The 26,533-nt window shown below is 45.1% G+C and overlaps 1 protein-coding gene across 1 annotated transcript in view; it reads left to right on the top strand.

Moving 5' to 3' along the window:
* Positions 1 to 26,533, top strand: part of IFT56 (intraflagellar transport 56) — a 143,347-nt gene that overhangs the window by 23,389 nt on the left and 93,425 nt on the right. The window contains exon 4 of the mRNA XM_069737071.1: positions 3,908 to 4,022. Coding sequence (XP_069593172.1) covers positions 3,908 to 4,022 — 115 coding nt within the window. The remainder of the gene's footprint in view (positions 1 to 3,907; positions 4,023 to 26,533) is intronic.

Genomic DNA, 26,533 nt, shown 5'->3' on the forward strand with positions numbered 1-26,533 from the left:
GCCAATGCTGCCTGTGTACCCCTGGAACCTATTTAGATCTGCATCAAGCCTACTTTTTTATTTTAGGCCTAGTAAGTCTGTCTGTGGTCCCTCCTGCCAATTGTCCTCCTGACCACGCCAATGCTACCTGTGTACCCCTGGAACTATTTAGATCTGCATCGAGCCTACTTCTTTATTTTAGGCCTAGTAAGTCTGTCTGCGGTCCCTCCTGCCAATTGTCCTCCACTGACCACGCCAATGCTGCCTGTGTACCCCTGGAACCTATTTAGATCTGCATCGAGCCTACTTCTTTATTTTAGGCCTAGTAAGTCTGTCTGCGGTCCCTCCTGCCAATTGTCCTCCACTGACCACGCCAATGCTGCCTGTGTACCCCTGGAACCTATTTAGATCTGCATTGAGCCTACTTCTTTATTTTAGGCCTATTAAGTCTGTCTGCGGTCCCTCCTACCAATTGTCCTCCATTGACCAAGCCAATGCTGCTTTTGTACCCCTGGAACCTATTTAGATCTGCATCGAGCCTACTTCTTTATTTTAGGCTTAGTAAGTCTGTCTGCGGTCCCTCATGCCAATTGTCCTCCCCTGAACGCGCCAATGCTGCCTGTCTACCCCTGGAACCTATTTAGATCTGCATTGAGCCTACTTTTTTATTTTAGGCCTAGTAAGTCTGTCTGCGGTCCCTCCTGCCAATTGTCCTCCACTGACCACGCCAATGCTGCCTGTGTACCCCTGGAACCTATTTAGATCTGCATCGAGCCTACTTTTTTATTTTAGGCCTAGTAAGTCTGTCTGCGGTCCCTCCTGCCAATTGTCCTCCGCTGACCACACTAATGCTGCCCGTGTACCCCTGTAACCTTTTTTAAACTGCATTGAGCCAACTTTGTGGTGTAAGGCCTACTACCAGTGTCTGCGCCACTCAATACAGCTGTCCTCCTCTTAAAAAAGCTGAGCTGCAATTGTCAGGTTTTCAGCCTATCGGAATTTGAAAACTGCATTGGGGCTACAAGTTTGGTTGGGTTCTACAAACGGTGTCTGCCGCTCCAAGGTGTTCTCCTGGTTTCCTTTCCTGAGCTTCTATCTTCAGTCTCTCATTAAGTAGTTTTTAATATAACACTGCATTTGGCCTACTAGTTTGGTTGGGGCCTACTAACGGTGTCTGCCGCTCCAAGGTTTTCTCCTGGTTTCCTTTCCTGAGCTTCAATCTTCAGGCTCTCATTAAGTAGTTTTTAATATAACACTCCATTTGGCCTATTAGTTTGGTTGGGGCCTACTAACGGTGTCTGCCGCTCCAAGGTGTTCTCCTGGTTTCATTTCCTGAGCTTCTGTCTTCAGGCTCTCATTAAGTAGTTTTTAATATAACACTGCATTTGGCCTACTAGGTTGGTTGGGGCCTACTAACGGTGTCTGCCGCTCCTTGCTGTTCTCCACTGAACAAAGCAGTGCCGCCTTGTTTACTACTGTTACCGATTTTGAACTGCATTTAGACTACTTACTGATTTGGGCCTACTCACTGTGTCAGCCTCTCATTACAGTTGTCCTCCACTGAACAAAGCAATGCCGCCTGGTTAGTCCTGTTACCAATTTTGAAATGCATTTAGCCCACTTTATTATTTGGGCCTATATCTGTGTTTCCTCCTCATCTTGCCCATTGCCCAGCCACTGCTAGATGACTCTGCTGGTACATTGACCCAGACCGCTACATTCCCCTTGCACGCTACACAGCCAGAATCTGACCCTGCTGAAAGTCAGGTTCCCCTTCCCGCATACTATACCACCTTACACAGGTACAAAGAGGAAGGTGCAGATGAAAGTGCAGGTTCCTTCATCAGGTGGGGGGGGGAATACTCGTTTGCGATGTCACTGGCACAGGGCCCCTCATAGTACGCAAAAGTGTTGCTGCCAGTGGGAGGCGCCCCCGCCGTGCAAACACACCGCCGTACTTTGAGGGGCCCTGTGCCAGTGCCAATGCGAACGAGTGCCCCCCCCCCCCCTGCTTGTTCAGGATCACAGCACTTGCAAAGTTGAAATACTTACCTCTCCCTGCTCCACTGCCGTGACGTGGTCCACGTTTCCTGGGCCCACTAAATACTTGAACCAGCCATACCCCCCACAAATTTAGCCAAATGACCCCCAATGTCCAATGCCTAACTATTATTATAAGGCAAATTAAGATTGACAAGATTCAGTACCAAGATTGGATGTTTTGCCATTTAAATGGGCACTGTAGGTGTTTTCCTGGCCTCCACTCACTGCCGACTATGCTTCCCCATTGACTTGCATTGGGTTTCGTGTTTCGGTCGATCCCCGACTTTTCGCGATAATCGGCCGATTTCACTCGACTCGACTTTTGAGATAGTCGGGTTTCGCGAAACCCGACTCGATCCTAAAAAAGTAAAAGTCGATCAACCCTAGCTGTCACTATATCAGTGGACTTAACCATGGATACGTAAAGTCCTGAATGCCTGCACATTGGGTAAGTGACATAGTGAATCAGAAAAACTATACTACATTTCTAATTGGTGGTATTTACTACCCAGTTAGTTGTTCTCTTTTCCATTAGGTCGATGACATCACATGATTTAATAACAGATTAGCTGAATCTTTCTGAACTCTATGTAGAAACAGGAGGTCAATTTCCCCTGCATGAGTCATGAGTCACTGCAAAAGTCCCTGGCAGGCGGAGGCGGGAGCAGCTGGGACAGGACGTGAAAAGGGAAATAACTCCTGCAGGGAAAAGAGACTTTCTGTTTTTACATAGAGCAGAGAAAATAGAGGAATTAACTGGGTAGAAAGGCAAAATAAGCAATTGCAAGTACACAGTGCTATATAATAAGTGCAATATAGTAAAAGGATAAAAACATTGATGGAAGTGCTTCTTTAATCAGGTTTTCCATTTTTTTTTTAATTTCCATGTCATCATCTGAGAGAACCCTTTTGCTGTTGAGTCCAGTTAAATCTGAATTATTGTCCCCTTCCATACATCGGATGTATTTTTACATCCTAGTTTGTTACTGCAAATACACATGTTGTATGTCTAATCACCAGCGGGCCATCTTTCCTCATCACCCAGGGGGCTCGTCCGACCCTTCATCCCACTGCATCGGCAATCGCTGCTATAGTACAATCAAAAGCAAAGTCCAAAAATGGCACCATATATTGGTGGTTAGTGCTGATTGGGTCTTACTAGAACAGGACCTAGTGAGCTGGAACAATCGCCCAGCCTTCGCTTTGGTCACTCTAAGCAGATTGACTAATTGTAGACAAACGGTGAAAAGTAAAATACTGATTACTGCTCTGCACGCCTCCATTCAGTATCAATGTGTATAGTGGTTGTGAGTGTCTCCATGCTGTGCTATGTTCTGCTGGAACATGTAGTGCCCCTAGACTTCTCTGTCAGTGCTCCCCTGTGTGGCTGTGACGGACCTTGCACTGCCATGTTTCATTCCCCCACTACAGTAGCATCCCCAAACTTCAGCCCAATCTCTTAATCTCTGTCCTGTTCCCCTCCTTCGGTGTGCGTCCTACAGCCATTAAGCGCTGATAAGTGATGCGAATCAATTATCAGCATTTGTGCTCAATTTTTGGAGCAGGGCATCTGACTGTTTTTTTTCCAACACCTCTGTGTGTTTTTCCTGCAGCCGTTGAGAGCTGAACAGTGATGCACATTACTGATTATCAGCCGTGCTTAATTTTTGTCCAGAACTGTTTTGTTTTCCTGCCCGTTTTAGAGAATAAATGGGGCAGTGGGCAGGCATTTTGTAACAGGGATAAAAGTTCCATATCAGCGATAAATGTGACAAACCTGTAAGTATATGCAAAAACTTAAAAACTACTTCAACACAGTGCATAAACCTGTATCACTTAATAATGTGGAGAAGAATACTGACAGTGATATTTGGTCCTTTATTAGGTGTTCAAGCATGCAAGTGAACAGGGAGGATGCAATCCTGATGTTTGGGTGAACTTGGCTTGTACATACTTTTTTTTGGGAATGTATAAAGAAGCTGAGGAGGCTGCTAATAAAGGTAAGGTTGCCAAGCAGATCAGGAATATTGGTAGAAGGCTATACCAGTTATCTGATAGGGTGCAGAGTAAGGAGGTTCAGGGGTGCTAAGCAGGAACGTGAAAGTGTTTCACAGCTGCATTATCAGTTTTCTTAGATGAGAAATGCTCCCAGTGCCAAATTTATATATACGTTCTCTTCAACCTATCACTAACAACTGGTGTTTCCCTTCATGCTTTAAACATGCCTCAATCACACCTATCCTCAAAAAGCCCTCTCTTGACCCATCCTCTGTATCTAGCTATAGCCCTATATCACTTCTCCCCTATTCTTCAATACTACTGGAACAACACATCCATCTTGAACTGTCCTCCCATCTATCTTCCTGCTCCCTCTTCGACCACTTACAATCAGGCTTCCGGTCACACCACTCCACTGAAACTGTCCTAACTAAGGTCACCAATGACCTATTTACTGCCAAGAGCAAGCGACACTACTCTGTCGTCCTCCTTTTGGACCTGTCCTCTGCCTTTGACACAGTGGAACATTCCCTATTACTGCAGACCCTCTCATCCCTTGGCATCACAGACTTGGCCCTATCCTGGATCTCATCATACCTAACTGACCGGACATTCAGCGTCTCCCACTTACACACCACCTCCTCACCTCGCCCCCTATCTGTTGGAGTCCCGCAAGGTTCAGTTCTAGTGCTTCTGCTCTTCTCCATTTACACTTTTGGCCTGGGACAGCTCATAGAATCTCACGGCTTTCAGTATCATCTCTATGCTGATGACACACAGATCCATCTCTGGACCAGATATCACCACCCTACTAACCAGAATCCCTCAATGTCTGTCCACTATGTCATCCTTCTTCTCTGCTAGATTTCTAAAACTTATCATGGACAAAACAGAATTCATCATCTTTCCCCCATCTCACGCGACCCTCTCATGCGACCCTCTCACGCGACCCCCCCAATGAACCTATCCATTACAGTAAACGGCTGCCCACTCTCCCCAGTCCCACAAGCTCGCTGTCTCAAGGTAATCCTTGACACTGATCTCTCCTTCAAACCATATATGCAAGCCCTTTCCACTTCCTGCCGTCTTCAGCTCAAAAATATTTCACGGATCCATACATTCCTAAACCAAGAATCTGCAAAAACCCTAGTCCATGCCCTCATCATCTTCCGCCTCGACTACTGTAACCTCCTGCTCTGTTGCCTCCCCTCTAACACTCTTGCACCTTTCCAATCTATTCTAAACTCTGCTCCCCGACTAATCCACCTGTTCCCCGGCCTCTTCCCTCTGTCAATCCCTTCACTGGCTCCCCATTGCCCAGAGACTCCAGTACAAGACCCTAACCATGACATACAAAGCCATCCACACACAACCTGTGTCCTCCATACATCTGTGACCTTGTCTCCCGGTACTTTCTTGCACGCAACCTCCGATCCTCACAAGATCTCCTTCTCTGCTCCCCTCTTATCTCCTCTTCCCACAATCGTATACAAGATTTCTCTCACGCATCACCCCTACTCTGGCACTTTCTACCCCAACATATCAGACTCTCACCTACCATCAAAACATTCAAAAAGAACCTGAAGACCTACCTCTTCCCACAAGCCTACAACCTGCAGTAACCACCGATCGACCAAACCACTGCACGACCAGCTCTATCCTCACCTACTGTATCCTCAACCATCCCTTGTAGATTGTGAGCCCTCGCGGGCAGGGTCATCTCTCCGCCTGTATCAGTTGTGACTTGTATTGTAAATAAATAATAAATAAATGGCGCTATAATAATAAATAATAATAATTATATATATAATCGACAGTACTAAATATGCCGTAATCTGATAAGTGGGGTTTCCATTTCTTTAACTTGCACTATTGTAGACATAGGTGGTCCTTTGCTCCTCTATTAAGCATTCTAGGAAAGGACTCATACAGGGCAGCGATCCCTATAGTGTATGAAAGGTGCTGAACTCAGAAGTCAGAGATGGCTGGCGACCCCACAGAATGTTGTTTTCATCATGTAACTTGTCCTGAAAGGAATTTGAAACCATGACCAATTTTTTAATAAATTTGCAAAAATTTCTACATTTCTGTTTTTTTTCCAGTCAAGATGGGGTGCAGAGTGAACATTAATGTGAAAAAAATGAACTTTTTTGAATTTACCAATTGGCTGCAATGAAACAAAGAGTGAAAAATGTAAAGGGGTCTGAATACTTTCCGTACCCACTGTATATATTCTTACTGGTGATTTATGACATGTATAGTGAAATCAAACAAACCGTTGCATATTTAAATAATTTGTATATGTGTACATTGTAAAGATTTCATTATTAGGGTTTTTTAACAAAATAAGCGAGGCAATAACTTGCCATGAAAAGCAATTTGTATATTCTCCGTGTATGCAACATTTAGGTTAGCAAAAACTAAATTACGGTACCTGAAATAAACATTGGTAAAAAATGAGGAAAGAGGACAAACCTGTAAAATGGAAGTTATCCTAATCAGAGTATTGGGTCATATTCTGTAAGAAGACATCTGCTGTTACTCAATGTCCTGTTGCATCATGTTTCAGTTGCAGATGTGGACGAGGAGCTGTTATGTCAGACCTTGTGAAAGGATCTGATCTTGTTGTGAATGGCTATCATATACTTGTAGGTTAGGTTGAAAATAATCCTGTGAATAATGTCTGATAGTGGAGTGAATTCATGTGACTTCCATTTCTTAGCTACTTCATATCTTGTTAAAGGGAACCTGTCACCCCCAAAATCGAAGGTGAGCTAAGCCCACCAGCATCAGGGGCTTATCTACAACATTCTGGATTGCTGTAGATAAGTCCCCGATGTATCCTGAAAAATGAGAAAAAGAGGTTAGATTATACAGCGTCGCTGTCCGGGGCCTCCCATCTTCTTACGATGACATCCTCTTCTTGTCTTTGGCGCAGGAGTACTTTGTCTGCCCTGTTAAGGGCAGAGCAAAGTGCTGCTGTGTGCAGGCGCTGGGCCTCTCTGAAGTTTCCCGGCACCTGCGCACTGCAGTACTTTGCTCTGCCCTCAACAGGGCAAAGTACGCCTGCGCCGGAGCCGCAGCGTGAAGACAAGAAGAGGATGTCATCCTATGAAGATGAGAGGCACCAGACCGCGACGCCCATCGGATTGGACCGCCCGCCTAGGTGAGTATAATATAACCTCTTTTTCTCATCTTTCAGGATACATCGGGGGCTTATCTACAGCATTACAGAATGCTGTAGATAAGCCCCTGGTGCCGGTGGGCTTAGCTAATCTTCGAATTTGGAGGGTGACAGGTTCCCTTTAAAGTGAGGATTTGGCATACGGTTATTCAAAAATCAAGTGGGATGGAGTCTATTACCCAAAACAGTATGGCAACACTTGGGTTAGGTTGTATATGAAAACTTAATGATTTGCATATCATCATGAAAATCTGCTACCAAATTGAATGGATTTTACTACATGATGAAAATATCACTAATTGTTACTTTCTATTCTTTCTGCTCTAGTAAAATAAATTATCTCTCCTGGCACAGACTTCATTTTAACAAAGCACTCCCAGCAAAGTTTTTATCCTCTTAATACAACGGGTGAAATAATTATCGACGTCACCAACTTTCTAAATAAATATATTTCTAAATGTGATATTGACATGAAATTCTCAGCATATGTCAATCACAACCCATCCAATCCGCACAGGTGCAGAAATCAGACTGTAGATGTCCATAAACTAAATGATGTGTAACAATGAGAAATGACAAAGGGAAAAGGTATGGAAGAAGAAAGAAAGGTGCAATAAATATGGAAAGTCGTGACACCAGGTGAAATGTATCAGTATTTAGAAGGCAATCCTGTCACTTAGTGAAAAATAATATCAGCTGGTTCAATCCCCTGTATTGTTGTAGCAAACAAGATTGATGCTGATCACCGAGTGACACAGAAGAGCTTTGGTTCAATTGATAGCCTACAAAAATGTGTCTCCTTACCAAGGTGCTGCACGAGAAACAACTCATGATGGGTAAAACCAGTGAGCTGTCTCAAGACCTTCACAACCTTATTGTTGCTAATTTTGCCTTTCTACCTAGCAATTCCTCTTTTCCATTAGGTCTATGACATCATATGATTAAAAACTGATGAATCCTTCTAAGCTCTATGTAGAGATAGGAAGTCTCTTTTTCCTTACATGAGTTATAAGTCACTGAAAAAGTCTCTGGCAAGGGTAGGAGCAGAACAGCTGAGACAGGAGTTGAAGAGGGGAATGATAAATGCAGGGAAAGAGACTTCCTGTTTCTACATAGTGCAAAGAAAAGAGAAGAATTAACTGGGTAGAAAGGACTAAATGAGCAATTGTAAGTACATAGTTCTATATAATATGATGATTGCAATGTATTAAGAGGATAAATATTTAGATGGGAGGAGTGCTTCTTTAAGAAGTTGAATGGAGTGACCAGTGACCTGACGGTGATAGCTAAGCACAGTGCTGGGGATAGTTGATCATTTTTGTGGACTTGTGATTCTACCAAGCAGTAATCAGTGCAGGGCGCATACTTATCTAACTAGCCTTTTTCTCGTTTTATTTTTATTAAGTTTTTCACATATGCAGAAAAAAACAGCAGCCTAATAGCATTTTTGTAAATCTGGGCCCTCTGTCTTTCCAGTGACCATCACTGATTTCGGACTTCTTTGGTGTTTAGAATGCCACATGAAATCAAGTATGATGCTAGTCTGTAGGGATTTTAGCTGCCGGGTCTCAAAGTAGTGAAGTTATTTCGGTAACATAGTCTTTTTAACAGCAGTTTTACATCCTAAGTGGTAGATATGATAGGATTTCCATATATTTGGAAGGCAGCATTGTTCAAGGGGGAAAGTTACGAGAATATTGTAGAGTAAACAGGTGTCATTTGAATTCCACGCTCGGGTGATCTCCGAGTATTTGGATGTGCTCGGAGATTTAGATACAGGAAAGATATATATCTTGGTACCGTGCTTCTGGACAGCCTGAATTCATGTGGGAATTCCCTAACAAGCAGGCATTCCTCACATGTATTCAGCCTGTCTAGCAGCCATAAATCATGCAGCTGAGGCAATGAAAACTAATTCTCTGATCACATCCAAATACTCGGAGACCACCTGAGCGTGCTCGGGGAGACCCGAACAACGAGTATACTCGCTCAGCATTAGTTCTTACCCATATTCATGACCACGGGTAACAACCAATGATAGGAGCACATGCTACACCACTGATTTGGTTGTTAACCCCTTTCTGCCATTAGACGTACTATTCCGTCCATGTGGGGTGGGCCCTAGTTCCCAAGGACGGAATAGTACGTCATAGGCGATCGGCCGCGCTCACGGGGGGAGCGCGGTCGATCGAGGCCGGGTGTCAGCTGCTTGTCGCAGCTGACATCCGGCACTATGTGCCAGGAGCGGTCACGGACCGCCCCCGGCACATTAACCCCCGGCACACCGCGATCAAACATGATCGCGATGTGCCGGCGGTGCAGGGAAGCATCGCGCAGGGAGGGGGCTCCCTGCGGGCTTCCCTGAGACCCCCGAAGCAACGCGATGTGATCGCGTTGCTGCGAGGGTCTCCTGCCTCGCAGGGAGGGAGGTGGCTTACCAAGTGCCTGCTCAGAGCAGGCACTTGGTAATGCTGCAGCGCTCTTTGACAGATCGGTGATCTGTCAGAGTGCTGTGCAAACTGTCAGATCACCGATCTGTATTGTCCCCCCCCCCCCTGGGACAAGTTAAAAAAGTTAAAAAAATTTTTTACAAGTGTGTTAAAAAAAAAAAAAAAAAATCCTAAATAATGAAAAAAAATATATATATTATTCCCATAAATACATTTCTTTATCTAAATAAAAACAAACAAACAATAAAAGTACACATATTTAGTATCGCCACGTCCGTAATGGCCCGACCTATAAAACTGGCCCACTAGTTAACCCCTTCAGTAAACACCGTAAGAAAAAAAAAAAACGAGGCAAAAAACAACGCTTTATTATCATACCGCCGAACAAAAAGTGGAATAACACGCAATCAAAAAGACAGATATAAATAACCATGGTACCGCTGAAAACGTCATCTTGTCCCGCAAAAAACGAGCCGCCATACAGCAACATCAGCAAAAAAATAAAAAAGTTATAGTCCTCAGAATAAAGCGATGCAAAAATAATTATTTTTTCTATAAAATAGTTTTTATCGTATAAAAGCGCCAAAACATAAAAAAAATGATATAAATGAGGTGTCGCTGTAATCGTACTGACCCGAAGAATAAAACTGCCTTATCAATTTTACCAAACGCGGAACAGTATAAACGCCTCCCCCTAAAGAAATTCATGAATAGCTGGTTTTTGGTAATTCTGCCTCACAAAAATCGGAAAAAAAAGCGATCAAAAAATGTCACGTGCCCGAAAATGTTACCAATAAAAACGTCAACTCGTCCCGCAAAAAACAAGACCTCACATGACTCTGTGGACTCAAATATGGAAAAATTATAGCTCTCAAAATGTGGTAACGCAAAAAATATTTTTTGCAATAAAAAGCGTCTTTCAGTGTGTGACGGCTGCCAATCATAAAAATCCGCTAAAAAACCCGCTATAAAAGTAAATCAAACCCCCCTTCATCACCCCCTTAGTTAGGGAAAAATAAAAAAATTAAAAAATGTATTTATTTCCATTTTCCCATTAGGGTTAGGGCTAGGGTTAGGGTTAGGGCCAGGGTTAAGGCTACAGTTAGGGTTAAGGCTACAGTTAGGGTTGGGGCTAAAGTTAGGGTTAGGGTTTGGATTACATTTGCGGTTGGGAATAGGGTTGGGATTAGGGTTAGAGGTGTGGTTAGGGTTACCGTTGGAATTAGGGTTAGGGGTGTGTTTGGATTAGGGTTTCAGTTATAATTAGGGGGTTTCCACTGTTTAGGCACATCAGGGGCTCTCCAAACGCGACATGGCGTCCGATCTCAATTCCAGCCAATTCTGCGTTGAAAAAGTAAAACAGTGCTTCTTCCCTTCCGAGCTCTCCCGTGTGCCAAAACAGGAGTTTACCCCAACATATGGGGTATCCGCATACTCAGGACAAATTGGACAACAACTTTTGGGGTCCAATTTCTCCTGTTACCCTTGAGAAAATACAAAACTGGGGGCTAAAAAATAATTTTTGTGGGAAAAAAAAAGATTTTTTATTTTCACGGCTCTGCGTTATAAACTGTAGTGAAACACTTAGGGGCTCAAAGTTCTCACAACACATGTAGATAAGTTCGTGGGGGGGGTCTAGTTTCCAATATGGGGTCACTTGTGGGGGGTTTCTACTGTTTAGGTACATTAGGGGCTCTGCAAACGCAATGTGACGCCTGCAGACCATTCCATCTAAGTCTGCATTCCAAATGGCGCTCCTTCCCTTCCGAGCCCTCCCATTCGCCCAAACGGTGGTTCCCCCCCACATATGGGGCATCAGCGCACTCAGGACAAATTGGACAACAACTTTTGGGGTCCAATTTCTCCTGTTACCCTCGAGAAAATACAAAACTGGGGGCTAAAAAATAATTTTGGGGGAATTTTTTTATTTTCACGGCTCTGCGTTAGAAACTGTAGTGAAACACTTGGGAGCTCAAAGTTCTCACAACACATCTAGATAAGTTCCTTGGGGGGTCTAGTTTCCAATATGGGGTCACTTGTGGGGGGTTTCTACTGTTTAGGTACATTAGGGGCTCTGCAAACGCAATGTGACACCTGCAGACCATTCCATCTAAGCCTGTATTCCAAATGGCGCTCCTTCCCTTCCGAGCCCTCCCATGCGCCCAAACGGTGGTTCCCCCCCACATATGGGGTATCAGCACACTCAGGACAAATTGCACAACAACTTTTGGGGTCCAATTTCTCCTGTTACCCTCGGGAAAATACAAAACTGGGGGCTAAAAAATAATTTTTGTGGGAAAAAATTTTTGTTTTATTTTTACGGCTCTGCATTATAAACTTCTGTGAAGCTCCTGGTGGGTCAAAGTGCTCACCACACATCTAGATAAGTTCCTTAGGGGGTCTACTGTTGTGAATTCCGCTCTTGGGCTCCCTCCTGTGGTTGTAAGTGGCACTTTTGTGAGTTCTGCTCTTGGGCTCCCTCCGGTGGTTTTAAGTGGAATGGCTGCTCCTTGGATTTAGCTGTCAGCAGCTGCTTCCACTGATTGTCTATTCTGCTCGGCTATTTAGCCTGGCTCTTTCCTTCAGCTTGTGCCACTTGTCAATGGTTCCTGGTTGGATTCACATCTCTTTGGATTTCCCTGTTATCCTGACCAGTTCAGCAAAGCTAAGTCCTTGCTTGCTCTATTCTGTCCACAGGTTGTGGACTTATCCGTTCTGTACTTTTTATGTTTGTCCAGCTTGTCGATATGAATTAATTCAGTGTTGCTGGAAGCTCTGGGAAGCAGATTTACCCTCCACACCTTTAGTCAGGTGTGGAGATTTTTGTAAACTCTGTGTGGATTTTTTGTAGTGTTTTATACTGACCGCACAGTATTCCATCCTGTCCTATCTATCTAGCTAGACTGGCCTCCTGTGCTCATCCTGGTTTCATTCTGTGTATGTCTTTTCCCTCTCCACTCACAGTCATTACTTGTGGGGGGCTATCTATCCTTTGGGGATTTTCTCTGAGGCAAGATAGTTTTCCTGTTTCTATCTTTAGGGGTAGTTAGTTCTCAGGCTGTGACGAGGTGCCTAGGGAGTGTTAGGAGCATCCCACGACTACTTCTAGTGTTGTGTTGAGCTTAGGGACTGCGGTCAGTACAGGTACCACTTCCTTCAGAGCTCGTCCCATGTTGCTCCTAAATCACCAGATCATAACAGTCTACTTTCCAAAATGGTGTCACTTGTGGGGGGTTTCAATGTTTAGGCACATCAGTGGCTCTTCAAACGCAACATGGCGTCCCATCTCAATTCCTGTCAATTTTGCATTGAAAGGTCAAACGGCGCTCCTTCCCTTCCGAGCTCTCCCATGCGCCCAAACAGTGGTTTACCCCCACATATGGGGTATCAGAGTACTCAGGACAAATTGTGCAACAACTTTTTGGTTCCAATTTCTTCTCTTACCATTGGGAAAATTAAAAAATTGGGGGCGAAAAGATTTTTGTGAAAAAAATGATTTTTTATTTTTACGGTTCTGCATTATAAACTTCTGTGAAGCACTTGGTGGGTCAAAGTGCTCACCACACCTCTAGATAAGTTTCTTAGGGGGTCTACTTTCCAAAATGGTGTCACTCGTGGGGGGTTTCAATGTTTAGGCACATCAGTGGCTCTCCAAACGCAACATGGCGTCCCATCTCGATTCCAGTCAATTTTGCATTGAAAAGTCAAATGGCGCTCCTTTGCTTCCAAGCTCTGTCATGCGCCCAAACAGTGGTTTACCTCCACTTATGGGGTATCGGCGTACTCAGGACAAATTGTACAACAAGGTTTGGGGTCCATTTTCTCCTGTAACCCTTGGTAAAATAAAACAAATTGGAGCTGAAGTAAATTTTTTGTGAAAAAAAGTTAAATGTTCATTTTTATTTAAACATTCGAAAAATTCCTGTGAAACACCTGAAGGGTTAATAAACTTCTTGAATGTGGTTTTGAGCACCTAGAAGGGTGCAGTTTTTAGAATGGTGTCACACTTGGGTATTTTCTATCATATAGACCCCTCAAAATGACTTCAAATGAGATGTGGTCCCTAAAATAAAATGGTGTTGTAAAAATGAGAAATTGCTGGTCAACTTTTAACCCTTATAACTCCCTAACAAAAAAAAATTTTGGTTCCAAAATTGTGCTGATATAAAGTAGACATGTGGGAAATGTTACTTATTAAGTATTTTTTTTGTGACACATCTCTGTGATTTAATTGCATAAAAATTCAAAGTTGGAAAATTGCGAAATTTTCAAAATGTTCGCCAAATTTCCATTTTTTTCACAAATAAACGCAGGTAATATCAAAGAAATTTTACCACTATCATGAAGTACAATATGTCACGAGAAAACAGTGTCAGAATCACCGGGATCTGTTGAAGCTTTCCAGAGTTATAACCTCATAAGGGGACAGTGGTCAGAATTGTTAAAATTGGCCCGGTCCATAACGTGCAAACCACCCTTGGGGCTAAAGGGGTTAAACATGTGTGGTCACTGACCTTAGCAAATGAATTATACTTTATTTCTTCCTGTGTGGTGGTAGTGAGCATGTTATCTCCTAAAATTACTTTACGTACAGTCAATTGCACTGCTATATGATCTGTTTTACTTACTTATAGGATTCTTTCCCATATTTATGCCTATAGGGTGACAACCATTTTTTTGGTGTACCTTTTGACCGGATTTGAATAGCTCTGTTGTTGATCATTAGTGTTTTGAAATTTATGTACTGTATTGTTGGTCATGATCTATTGGATTATTATTGAAAATGTACTTTTTTAATTATTACGCATCTTTTTGTGGTGGATATGCTCCATGTTCTTATGTTCTAATGTTGTTTGGGAGCTCCATAGGGTTATAGCCCATATTAGTCCTGGTTTACTAGCATAGGACTATTGTGTATTATGTGGTATCTGTATCTGAGATTTTGTATCTGCTTTCTAGCTGTAGACTGAAAGCCTTTTACATTTAGGGTAACACATGTAATCATTGTTAGCCTAAAATGAAGTGTGCGTGCTAGTGTAATGCTTACCTGTACCAGGCAGAGAGGAGAGAAGGATCCATTGATAGACAGTATAGAGGTCAGGTCAGTGAGGGCGATCCAGTGTCCATACGTCCGTTTCAGCAAAGTAGAGTGGCTAGGAAGGGGAAAGGGAAGTGATAAACAAAAGAAGACAAATGTAAAATATAAAATAAATGAAAAAAATGGAGAAAATAAAAGTTAACAACGACATTGGGACTTCAGCCCTACCAGAAAAAGGACAAAAGGGTTGGGAACTGAAGACCAGTGCCTAGGAAACCGCCTTATTGGGGGAGGTAATTGGAGGCATCCCTGTGTTTTGGAGAGAGGGGAATGTGCATCATTTTGTAGACCAGTAAAAGACAGTGACAGGGCAGAGGGTGAGTTGGGGGAAGAGCTTTAGGAGAGGTACCAGCGATGTCTTTCCTCACCACCTTTGCTGCCACAAAGCATCACATAAGTAATTAACTAAACCAACATCAAATGTTCACACACTTACAGTAGGTAGAAAAAGGATCATCCTCGCGCTGCCGCAAGAAGAATTAAAAAAAATTGTAGAGGTTTCAACGTGGTTTATTCTACGCGTTTCAGGGTTCAGGTGACCCCTTCATCAGGACATACCACAAATATTGTACAAGAGTCATAGGTATACAGGGTTTAAGTACACGTCAGCATTTGGAAGCGATGCCCAATGGATCAGATAACACTCAGTGTCGGAGTTCAGGCTCATCAGGAAGTTCACATGACAAGATTAAAAATCATCAGAGAAATACAAATTGATATTTTACACATTTAGCCTTATTTCTGTTTATAGGATAGCAAAAAAAAGAGAAGCACGGTCTCACTGAGTGGAACCGAACTCACATCGGAAAAAATGAAACAAATTCAGAGGTGAAGGCATTTACTTTGAGCTACTGAGCTGGAAGGATAGACTCTTGGAGAACACAGGTTGTCAGTGTTGAACCATAGTTAAAATACTTTTTTATTAATAAATATTAAAATAATTTTTTAGTTAAAAAAAAAAATTTATTTTAAATTTTTAACGTAACATATACCATCTTCCATACAGAAAAGAAAAAATGTATGATTAAGAAATACAGCAAGTGTTACATGAAAGACTCAACTTTACCGGGAGAAAAAACAGACATATAAGACTACAAAGACATCACGTACAAGGGGTAGAAACATCAGGGTAGAGGGCACTAGCACTTTCTACAATACAATCAGTGATCATTTTCTAAAAGGCAAAATTATACATCAATCATCAGTTAGGCAAGCCGCTATTTTAAGCAAACACTTTTATGCCAGGTTACATAGAGTTTAGATCCAGGAGGTTATCAAAGAGTCGGGGGTAAGCCTACAGAGAAGTTCATTCCATTCCTTTGAGAGAGTAGCTTCCAAGTCAACATCATTCCACTTATGAGTAACCTGTTTCGGGGAAAGCGTGAGAGCTTGAGTCAAAAGAGTGTTGGGGTCGAGATCAAGCCAGGGGTTCCAATTTTGGAAAAAGGTATTCCACTCGTCATTCCTAGTTGCTTGAATACGTTCTGTGACACAATACTCCGGGATCGCCTTTGCTGGGGTCAAAGGCCACGTCGTTTGTGCATTGAATCTGAGGCGTACAGCAGGTTTTCTGAGCAGGCTGACCTCAGGTCAGATTTATTAACATGAAAGCAACATGGATAAAACAAAACATAAAAATAAATCCTAGCCTGTCCGGCGCTAACTAAACCAACACGTTGCTATCTCAACAACTGGGGGGCTTCCACCACCCAGCTAACATTACACAATTCTTGTCTCACACAGACAGGCAATCTGTGTGCCCCAGGCTGACCCTGGAAACCCCCATCTGGTCATCCTTTATTCCTGCACTTGTTAACCCATTCGCATCCTGAAGATACTGAGCAGCCTAATTCACATAGGACAAATACCTGGGCGAGATATACCTGCCCCCAACTACCACACCGACATGAGTCTTACATATCCTCCCCCCCCCCCCCCTTGCTCTGACCACTCCGGTCGAGCAAGAACACTCTTGAAACAGTGTACTCGGGAAAGGGCATCGGCGTTCCCCATCTGTACCCCAGGTCGGTGCTCCACCGTAAAAGAGTAAGCCTGCAGGGCAAGGAACCACCGGGTTACCCAACTATTACGGTCCTTGTGGAGGTGCATCCACTTGAGAGGGGCATGGTCCGTGACCAGCCTAAAGTTCCTACCGGCCAGGTAATACTTGAGGGAGTCGAGAGCCCATTTAATGGCTGGCACTCTTTTTCAACCACTGCATACCTCTGCTCATGTACATTCAGTTTCCGGCTGAGGTAGAGGACCGGGTGTTCGACTCCGTCCCTCACCTGGGAAAGTACAGCTCCGACACCAGTATCAGAGGCATCAGTTTGCACCACAAACTCGCTGCTGAAATCAGGAGTCACTAGTACGGGCTGAGAGCACAAAGCCCGTTTCAGGCTGTGGAAGGCCTCCTCAGCAGCTGAGCTCCATTTTACCATGACTGAACCCCTCCCTTTGGTAAGATCCGTCAAGGGGGTAGCCATGGCTGCAAAATTGGGTATGAACCGGCGATAATAGCCGGCAATCCCCAGGAAAGCTTGTACTTGTTTCTTGTTCACTGGTTGTGGCCAGCCCTGGATTGCCTGTATTTTGTCGATCTGGGGTTTAACCACTCCTCTGCCAATCACGTAGCCCAAGTATCGGGCTTCTTCAAGCCCGATGTGACATTTCTTGGGGTTTGCCGTTAAGCCTGCATCTCGCAGGTCATCAATCACCGCTTGTACCTTCCGGAGGTGAGTTTCCCAGTCCAGGCTGTAAATTACGATGTCATCCAGGTAGGCAGAAGCGTACTGTCGGTGGGGCCTCAAGACTCGATCCATCAATCTCTGGAACGTTGCGGGAGCTCCGTGAAGTCCAAACGGCATGTAGACGTACTGGAACAGACCTTCCGGTGTAGCAAATGCTGTCTTCTCTCTGGCCGCCTCGGCCAGAGGGATCTGCCAGTACCCCTTTGTTAGATCCAGGGTCGTAATGTATCGGGCTTTACCAAGCCGGTCGATCAACTCATCGACCCGGGGCATAGGGTACGCATCAAATTTAGAAACCGCATTCAGTTTCCTAAAGTCATTACAAAACCGTATGGAGCCATCCGGTTTAGGTATCAACACGATTGGACTGGACCAGGCGCTGTGCGACTCCTCAATGACTCCTAAGTCCAACATTGCCCTCACTTCCCGGGAGACGGCTTCACGGCGTGCTTCCGGAATCCGGTAGGGCTTCACATGAACTGTGACACCAGGCTCTGTGACAATCTCATGTTTCACTAGCTTAGTCCGGCCAGGTTTTTCCGAGAAAAACTGTCGGTTCTGTAACAAAAACTGCTTAACCTCAGATTTTTGTCGTTCCGAGAGAGTCTCGGCAATCTGCACCTCCGGTACGGTAGGTGAACAAACCGGACGGGGCAGATCCGCCGTTAGGGCAGAGCGGTCTTTCCAGGGTTTTATCAGATTCACATGATAAATCTGTTCTGGTTTTCTCTTACCAGGCTGGTACACTTTATAGTTCACTTCACCAACTCTTTCCAGGACCTCAAAGGGGCCCTGCCATTTCGCCAGAAATTTACTATTTACCGTAGGGATTAGGATCAACACCCTATCCCCGGGTGCAAATGTACGGACCTTAGCGCCTCTATCATATCTTTGCCTCTGGGCTCCCTGGGCCTGTAACATATGGTCCCTAACAATGGGCATGACAGCGGCAATACGGTCCTGCATTTGTGTTACATGGTCGATCACCGTTTTAAAGGGAGTGACTTGACCTTCCCAGGTTTCTTTTGCGACGTCCAACAGTCCCCGGGGACGACGGGCGTACAACAGTTCGAAAGGCGAAAACCCTGTGGAAGACTGGGGAACTTCCCTAATGGCAAACAGCAAATAGGGTAACAAGTAATCCCAGTTCTTCCCATCTTTGTCTATCGCCTTCTGGAGCATCTGTTTTAAGGTTTTGTTGAACCGCTCAACCAGACCATCTGTTTGAGGGTGATAGACAGACGTATGCAACGGGTCTATTTGTAAGAGTCTGCAGAGCTCCTTCATTACCCTCGACATAAAGGGAGTCCCCTGGTCGGTGAGTATCTGTTTTGGAATTCCCACCCGACTAAACACTTGTACCAGTTCCTTGGCGATCGTCTTGGTAGCTGTGTTACGCAAAGGGATGGCTTCCGGGTAACGAGTGGCATAGTCCATGATGACGAGGATATGTTGGTGCCCACGTGCGGATCGGGGAAGGGGCCCAACCAAATCCATTCCAATTCTCTCAAAAGGGAGTCCAATGATAGGAAGGGGTACCAAAGGGCTACAGAACCGAGGTTTAGGTGCCGAGATTTGGCACTCTGGACAGGACTCACAATAGTTACGCACATCATTATGTATTCCAGGCCACACAAAACAATGCGATATTCTTTCTGTGGTTTTCTGTACCCCCAGATGTCCCCCCATTATATGTCCGTGGGCCAAGTCCAGTACCTTCCGCCGATAAGGTTTGGGTACCACTAACCGTTGCACAGTGTCTTCCCCTTTTTTTCTACCTGGTGTAGCAAATCATTTTCAAGAACCATATACGGGTACGCTAGCCTAGTGTCAGGTTCTACAGGTACCCCATCTATCATTTTTACATTTTTCCTAGCCGGAGTCAGGGTAGGATCTTTCATTTGCTCGCTGTGGAAGTCATCCAACTGGACTCCCAAATCTGGCAGGCAGGGTGCCGGATGGCTGCCTGCCTCCGCCTCTCGCTGAGGTTCCTCAGTTTCCTCAGTTTCCCCCGCCATGACGGAGAAGGGGTACTGAAGGTTAGATTCACTAACCTCCCCAGCAACACCTTCCTGTGGGGTCTCCTCTAGGGACTCGGGACCTCCAGATGGCATGGGAGAAGATTCACGGGTACAGTTACCGTGAAGGAGCAACTGATTCTCCCACAACTGCCAGAAATGGGGAAAATCCCTGCCCAGGATTGCATCCTGTAACAATGCGGGAACGAGTCCCACTTTGTGTTGCACCGACCCATAGGGAGTGGAAATCCATATGACCGCTGTTAGGTACGAGCAGGTGTCACCATGCACACACGTTACAGAAAACTTGTCAGACGGACCAGATGGAAGTGCCACCAGACTAGCTTTCACCAGAGTCACCACACTTCCAGAGTCTAGTAATGCCACAACATTTTTCCCATCAACAGATAATTCACACAGGTGTTTCGCTGTATCATTTTGACCCGCATTCACACTCACTAGCCGTGTAACCAAAGACATGCGTTTTTTAGAGTCTATAACGTCGCACTGCATGGGTTCAGCGGTAACAGGACAGTTCGCAGAAACATGGCCCTTCTCATGGCAGCGGAAACACCTAACAGGTCCCCTACTGAAACCACCGTCCAATACGCTCGGTCTCGGAGTGCGAGCAGTCTCGAGTTCCTCCCCCACAGTTTTAAGCGATTTTCCTTCACCCGTAGTCCCTGGAACAGTCTTACCGGCTCCACGAGGAGGAGGCACAGACCGGGGTCTGGCGGTGTCGTCGGGAAGTCCTTCTGCCACGGAGTAACGCTCGACCAACTCCACAAGTTGATCCGCTGTCGTGGGATTTCCTTGGCTTACCCACCTTTTCAGCGCTGGTGGTAGTACTCTCAGGTACTTGTCCAGGACAACCCGCTGGATTATTTCGGGTATTGTCAGTACCTCGGGTTGCAGCCATTTCTTTGTCAAGTAGATCAGGTCGAACATCTGAGACCGCGCCGGTTTATCTTGCTGGTATGTCCACTGATGTACCCTCTGTGCACGGACAGCCGTCGTCACACCCAGCCGGGCCAGGATCTCAGCTTTCAGCTTCTCAAAGTCCTGAGCGACCTCCGGGTCCAAATCATGGTAAGCTTTTTGTGCCTCGCCGGAGAGAAACGGGGCAATCAAATCGGCCCATCGTGCCTTTGGCCACTTCTCTCTCAATGCCGTCCGTTCAAACGTTGTCAGGTATGCCTCGACGTCATCTTCTGCAGTCAGCTTTTGCCAGTATCGACTCACATGGATCCTTCTGGACTCTGCTTCCGGGTCAGCGTCAGGCATGCTCACCAGGCGCTGCGCCACCTGTTGGAGAAGTTGGCGGTCTGCAACCGTCATGTCCACCAACTCCTTCAGCTGTGCGGCCATCAAGCGATTAGCTTCGTGCTGTGCAGCAGTGGCCTGCTGCTGTACGGCAGTGGACTGTACTAGGGCTTTCACCACGTCTTCCATACTGTCGCCTGTGCCACGTTATGCCCACGTTCTCCACCACAATGTGACACAATACTCCGGGATCGCCTTTGCTGGGGTCAAAGGCCACGTGGTTTGTGCACTGAATCTGAGGCGTACAGCAGGTTTTCTGAGCAGGCTGACCTCAGCTCAGATTTATTAACGTGAAAGCAACATAGATAAAACAAAACATAAAAATAAATCCTAGCCTGTCCGGCGCTAACTAAACCAACATGTTGCTATCTCAACAACTAGGGGGCTTCCCCCACCCAGCTAACATTTCACAATTCTTGAGCACAGCTCTCACTCACGTTTGTCTCACACAGACAGGCAATCTGTGTGCCCCAGGCTGACCCTGGAAACCCCCAGCTGGTCATCCTTTATTCCTGCACTTGTTAACCCATTCGCATCCTGAAGATACTGAGCAGCCTAATTCACATAGGACAAATACCTGGGCGAGATATACCTGCCCCCAACTACCACACCGACATGAGTCTTACAGTTCATATAATAAAATCGTATTTACCTTATCCCTGACTGCCGAAATAGAGAGCGACAGGGTTTTCCATTTACCTGCAATGTGGATTTTAGCCGCCATACAAATAATAGTCACCAATTTGTGGAGATTATTAGAGAATCCAATGTATTTGGCCCCCAGCAAAAATCTGTGGGATCTAAATGAATTGTCTTACCAAAGATTCGTTCCACTGTCGACTTAACCCCATGCCATAGAGTCACAGCAACTGGGCAGCTCCACCATATGTGCTTCATGTCACCAGGAGCATTGCAGCCTCTAAAACAATTGTCGGATACAGTATGTGTAAATAAATAGCATGGAGTCTTGTCGGAGCATGGTATATTCTGTGGAGGACTTTAATCGACGTTTCTGCTAAGGAAGCCTGATGGCTGCCTTTTGATAGCATGTCACAGCACGCATGCCATCCCTCCATAGACATAGCAAGTCCCAGGTCTTCCTCCCACTGTAGCATATATTTTAATTTTCCTTCTGTTCGTGGTGCATTAATAGTAGAATATATCAGAGATATAATTCCTCTCCCCATAGGGTCATTACTACATTTATGTTCAAACCTAGTCATAGAGAATGGGTTCTTGTGGGATAAGACTTGTTTAGCAAAATGGAAGACTTGATTTATACGCAAGACTTCTCTAAACGGTGGTTCGTGTACCTGAATAAATTCTTGCCTAGTGAGTAGTATGTTAAATGGGGAGCAGAGATGCCTCAGTGTAGTGATACCTCTCAAAATCCACCAAGAAAAGAGCGGGGAATCTAGACCTGGCAGAAACATTGGGTTATGGAATAACGAAGTGAGTGGAGAGGATTTGGATTGCAACCCATGCTTGAATCTCTCTTTCCTCCATAGGATTAATGAATGAGCAGAAAAAGGGGCAGTAGCAGAAATGTTACGCGGGAGTTTTTCAGTGGTCCACAGCAAGCCGGATAGTGAAAATGGTCGTAAAAAATAAGATGCTAAGTGTACCCATCTGGGACTGTTGCTGTTAGAACTAACTTTGGCCAGCTGGGCTATTTGGGCAGATTTAAAGTATAACGCAAAATTGGGTAGAGATAGTCCTCCTATTTTTCTATGCAAAAACATAATGTTTTGTTTGATCCTTGGTTTCTTTCCATTCCATATAAACTTTGAAATAAGTGCTTGAATATTTCGGAAAGTGTTTGATGGAATTGCAATAGGGAGGGAGTGAAGTAGGTATAAAAAACGCGGGAGGGATATCATCTTTATAGCGTTTAGCCGACCCAACCAAGATAGTGTCACGGAGGACCATCTTGGTCACTTCCGCCTGGAAATTTCTAATTAAAAGAGAAAAATTCCATTTAAAAAGGGATGATTTGTTAGATGTGAGATTGATCCCGAGGTACGTTAAGAAATGCTCCTTTCTAGTGAAACCAAATTGAGACACTAAGCCATCTTGGACCTCCCTGGAGGTGTTGATAAATATTGCTTCCGACTTATCGACATTGATTTGGAGACCTGATATTATTTCAAAGTGGCGAAGAAGGGAAAATAGGTTAGGGAGGGTAGTGTGGGGATTGGTAAGGGCTAGGAGGAGATCATCAGCGAAAAGGCTGACTTTGTATTGCTCACCAAGATCAGTGGATCCTAATATGTTGGGGTTATTTTGTATAGTTTCAGCTATCGGCTTCATGGCTAAGGCAAATAATGCTGGTGATAATGGGCATCCTTGTCGTGTTCCTCGTTGTATAGTTATAGGAGTAGGTTTAGTAGATGGGAGTTTAAGGTAAGCAGTCGGATTGTCGTATAGTAACTGAAGGCATGAGGGTAATTTTTGGGGAAAGCCGAATTTAGTCAAGACCCTGAAAAGGTAGGACCAAGAAACCGTATCGAAAGCTGTTTCGATGTCTAAAGCTAGCATAAGAAGAGATTTTTGGGAGCGATTTGCCGAGTGGATGACATTTAAATTTCTTCTTATGTTGTCTGGGACTTGCCTCATTGGTATAAAGCCCACTTGGTCTTGATGTATTAGTGAGGGGAGTATCTTATTAAGTCTATCAGTGACAATTGACGTGAATATTTTGAGGTCAACGTTCAATAATGAAATGGGTCTATAATTTTTAACTAGTAGGCGGTCTCTTTTTGGTTTGGGGATGACCGTCACATGAGCTACATAGAATTCAGGAGGCATCTGAGAGCCGTTTAAAAGGGCATTGCAAAAGTTTCTGATGTGGGGTTTAAGAAGGAGACTAAATTTCTTAGAATAAAGAGCCATAAGGCCATCAGGCCCGGGAGCTTTCCCTGTTTTAAGCTTTTTGACTGCAAGTTCGATTTCTTCATCTAGAATGTCTGATTGGAGTTGATGTGACGTAGATTCAGCAATTTTAGCGAGGGGTAAATCCCGTAAAAAGGATTGTAAAAGATGTGGAGGAGGGGTTTGTGGGGGTGAGTACAGCTTCTGATAATATTCATGAAATGCCTTATAGATGGCCTCTGGGTGAGCCGACACGTGACCTGAGGCTTCTCTAATAGAGGGTATAGTGTTTGTAAATTCTTTTAATCTTAGTTGACGGGCTAGCATTCTAGAAGGTTTATGTTAGGGTTGGCGGAACGCACCGAATATATATAATTATTAGTAGTAGTAGGTACGTTCACAACCCGGGATCCACCGTGCAGGAAAGAACCTGCTGCTAAGTATGGCGGTACAATATAGTACTATAAACAAACTCTGTTACTTCACAGAGTCTGTTAGCAAAGAGAACGTTGTGCCCTGTTTAGCTCACAGAGGAACACAGCTACTTAGTAGAGCAGTTAGTGGTCATGCACATGAAGAAGGAATCAATATCACCATTACACACTGGACGGGAAACCACTGGGTAAATCTGACAGGGAGAAGGACTTGGGGATCCTAGTTAATGATAAACTTGCCTGGAGCAGCCAGTGCCAGGCAGCAGCTGCCAAGGCAAACAGGATCATGGGGTGCATTAAAAGAGGTCTGGATACACATGATGAGAGCATTATACTGCCTCTGTACAAATCCCTAGTTAGACCGCACATGGAGTACTGTGTCCAGTTTTGGGCACCGGTGCTCAGGAAGGATATCATGGAACTAGAGAGAGTACAAAGGAGGGCAACAAAATTAATAAAGGGGATGGGAGATCTACAATACCTAGATAGATTAGCGAAATTAGGATTATTTAGTCTAGAAAAAAGACGACTGAGGGACGATCTAATAACCATGTATAAGTATATAAGGGGACAATACAAATATCTCGCTGAGGATCTGTTTATACCAAGGAAGGTGACGGGCACAAGGGGGCATTCTTTGCGTCTGGAGGAGAGAAGGTTTTTCCACCAACATAGAAGAGGATTCTTTACTGTTAGGGCAGTGAGAATCTGGAATTGCTTGCCTGAGGAGGTGGTGATGGCGAACTCAGTCGAGGGGTTCAAGAAAGGCCTGGATGTCTTCCTGGAGCAGAACAATATTGTATCATACAATTATTAGGTTCTGTAGAAGGACGTAGATCTGGGGATTTATTATGATGGAATATATGCTGAACTGGATGGACAAATGTCTTTTTTCGGCCTTACTAACTATGTTACTCTGTTACTATGTTACTATGCAGTCAAATGCAAACACGCAGCTCCTCTCCGGTGGAGCCAGAATTCTAATGGCTATATGCCAGCCCTGAATCCACTCACATAAGACTCCTCACCGGAGGTGCCAGCATTCTAGGGGCTTATTTCAGCTGGGTCCCTGAATACACACACAGGAAACTCCTCGCCGGAGGTGCCAGTATTCTAGGGGCTTATTTCAGCCGGGTCCCTGACTGCATACAAACACGACCACACTGGCGCTGAACTCATACATAAATTGACACTAGCGCATGGCCGTGCGGTCATGCAAACCTTTTATAGCTGCAGCATGGACAGGACCTTCCAAGAAGGACTAATGGAAGGCTGCCACAGAACTTGATCAGGTACAGGGCCTTCCTGGAGGACCAATGGAAGTCGCTGCAGTACCTGAGCATGTGAGCCTAGACCTCCACTGAGAGATCTTACCCTGGGCATGCTCAGTGTGTGCAAAGCAGGACTTAGTCCCAGAAAAGCCTGCTCGCCGCAGACCAGTGCAGGGTACAATAGCAGAGCCTGGAGAGGCAGCTGTAACCCTTTGCACAGTATCAGATCCAATGAGACTCTGGGATCGACGTCTCCGCTGAGCAGGCTCCACTGCGGCCGATGCAGAATGGGAGACCGCAGCAGACACGGCTCGAGATTCCCCCTGTGCAGCGGCGGGAACTCGACTCCTAACAGCTTATTTGCCTGCCTATAATAGGTGGCTCGCGTCCAGGCCAGGGCTCTTTCAGTGAGAACAGCATCCAACTGCATTTTAGTGTCCTGTATGTTAGGTCTCGAGTTCCCGCTTCTGCACAGGGGGAATCTCGAGCCATCTCCGCTGCGGTCTCCCATTCTTATCCAGCCGCAGTGGAGTCTGCTCAGCAGGGACGTCGGTCCCAGCGTCTTGCTCAGTCTCACTCTGTACAGAGAGTTACTGCTGCTTCTTCAGCTTCTGCCATTAAAGCCAGTGCTGGTCAGCAGCGAGCGGACTTCTCTGGGACTAAGTCCTTGTCTGCACACACTGAGCATGCCCAGGGCAAGATCTCCCGTTGGAGATCGAGGGTCATGTGCTCAGGCTCTGCAGCACATTCCATTGGTCCTCTTGGCAGGTCTTGGAAGGGCAAAGTTTCTGTGGCCACTTCCTGTGCTGCAACTATATAAACTGCGCATGACCGCACGGCCATGCGCTAGTGTACAATTGTTAATGTGTGTATGTTGTGAGTGCAAGTCGTCCTTGGATACCCCTACCCTATTGAATGTCTGTTCGCGGAAGGTGTATGGTTGCTATCTAGCGCCCGACTTATCCTACAGCACGAATCACACATTACAGCGTCCAGTTGCTGTGACCGCCAGTACGGCGCCGTGCACTTCCTCTGTGCTTTCCTTACCCAAGCCTGGGTGGTTAGTGGCGTTCGTCAGTGCGGCACCGCATGCACTCTTGTGCCTTAATATTGT

The sequence above is a fragment of the Ranitomeya imitator genome, chromosome 8 (genome assembly GCF_032444005.1).
Source record: "Ranitomeya imitator isolate aRanImi1 chromosome 8, aRanImi1.pri, whole genome shotgun sequence".
NCBI lineage: Eukaryota > Metazoa > Chordata > Amphibia > Anura > Dendrobatidae > Ranitomeya > Ranitomeya imitator.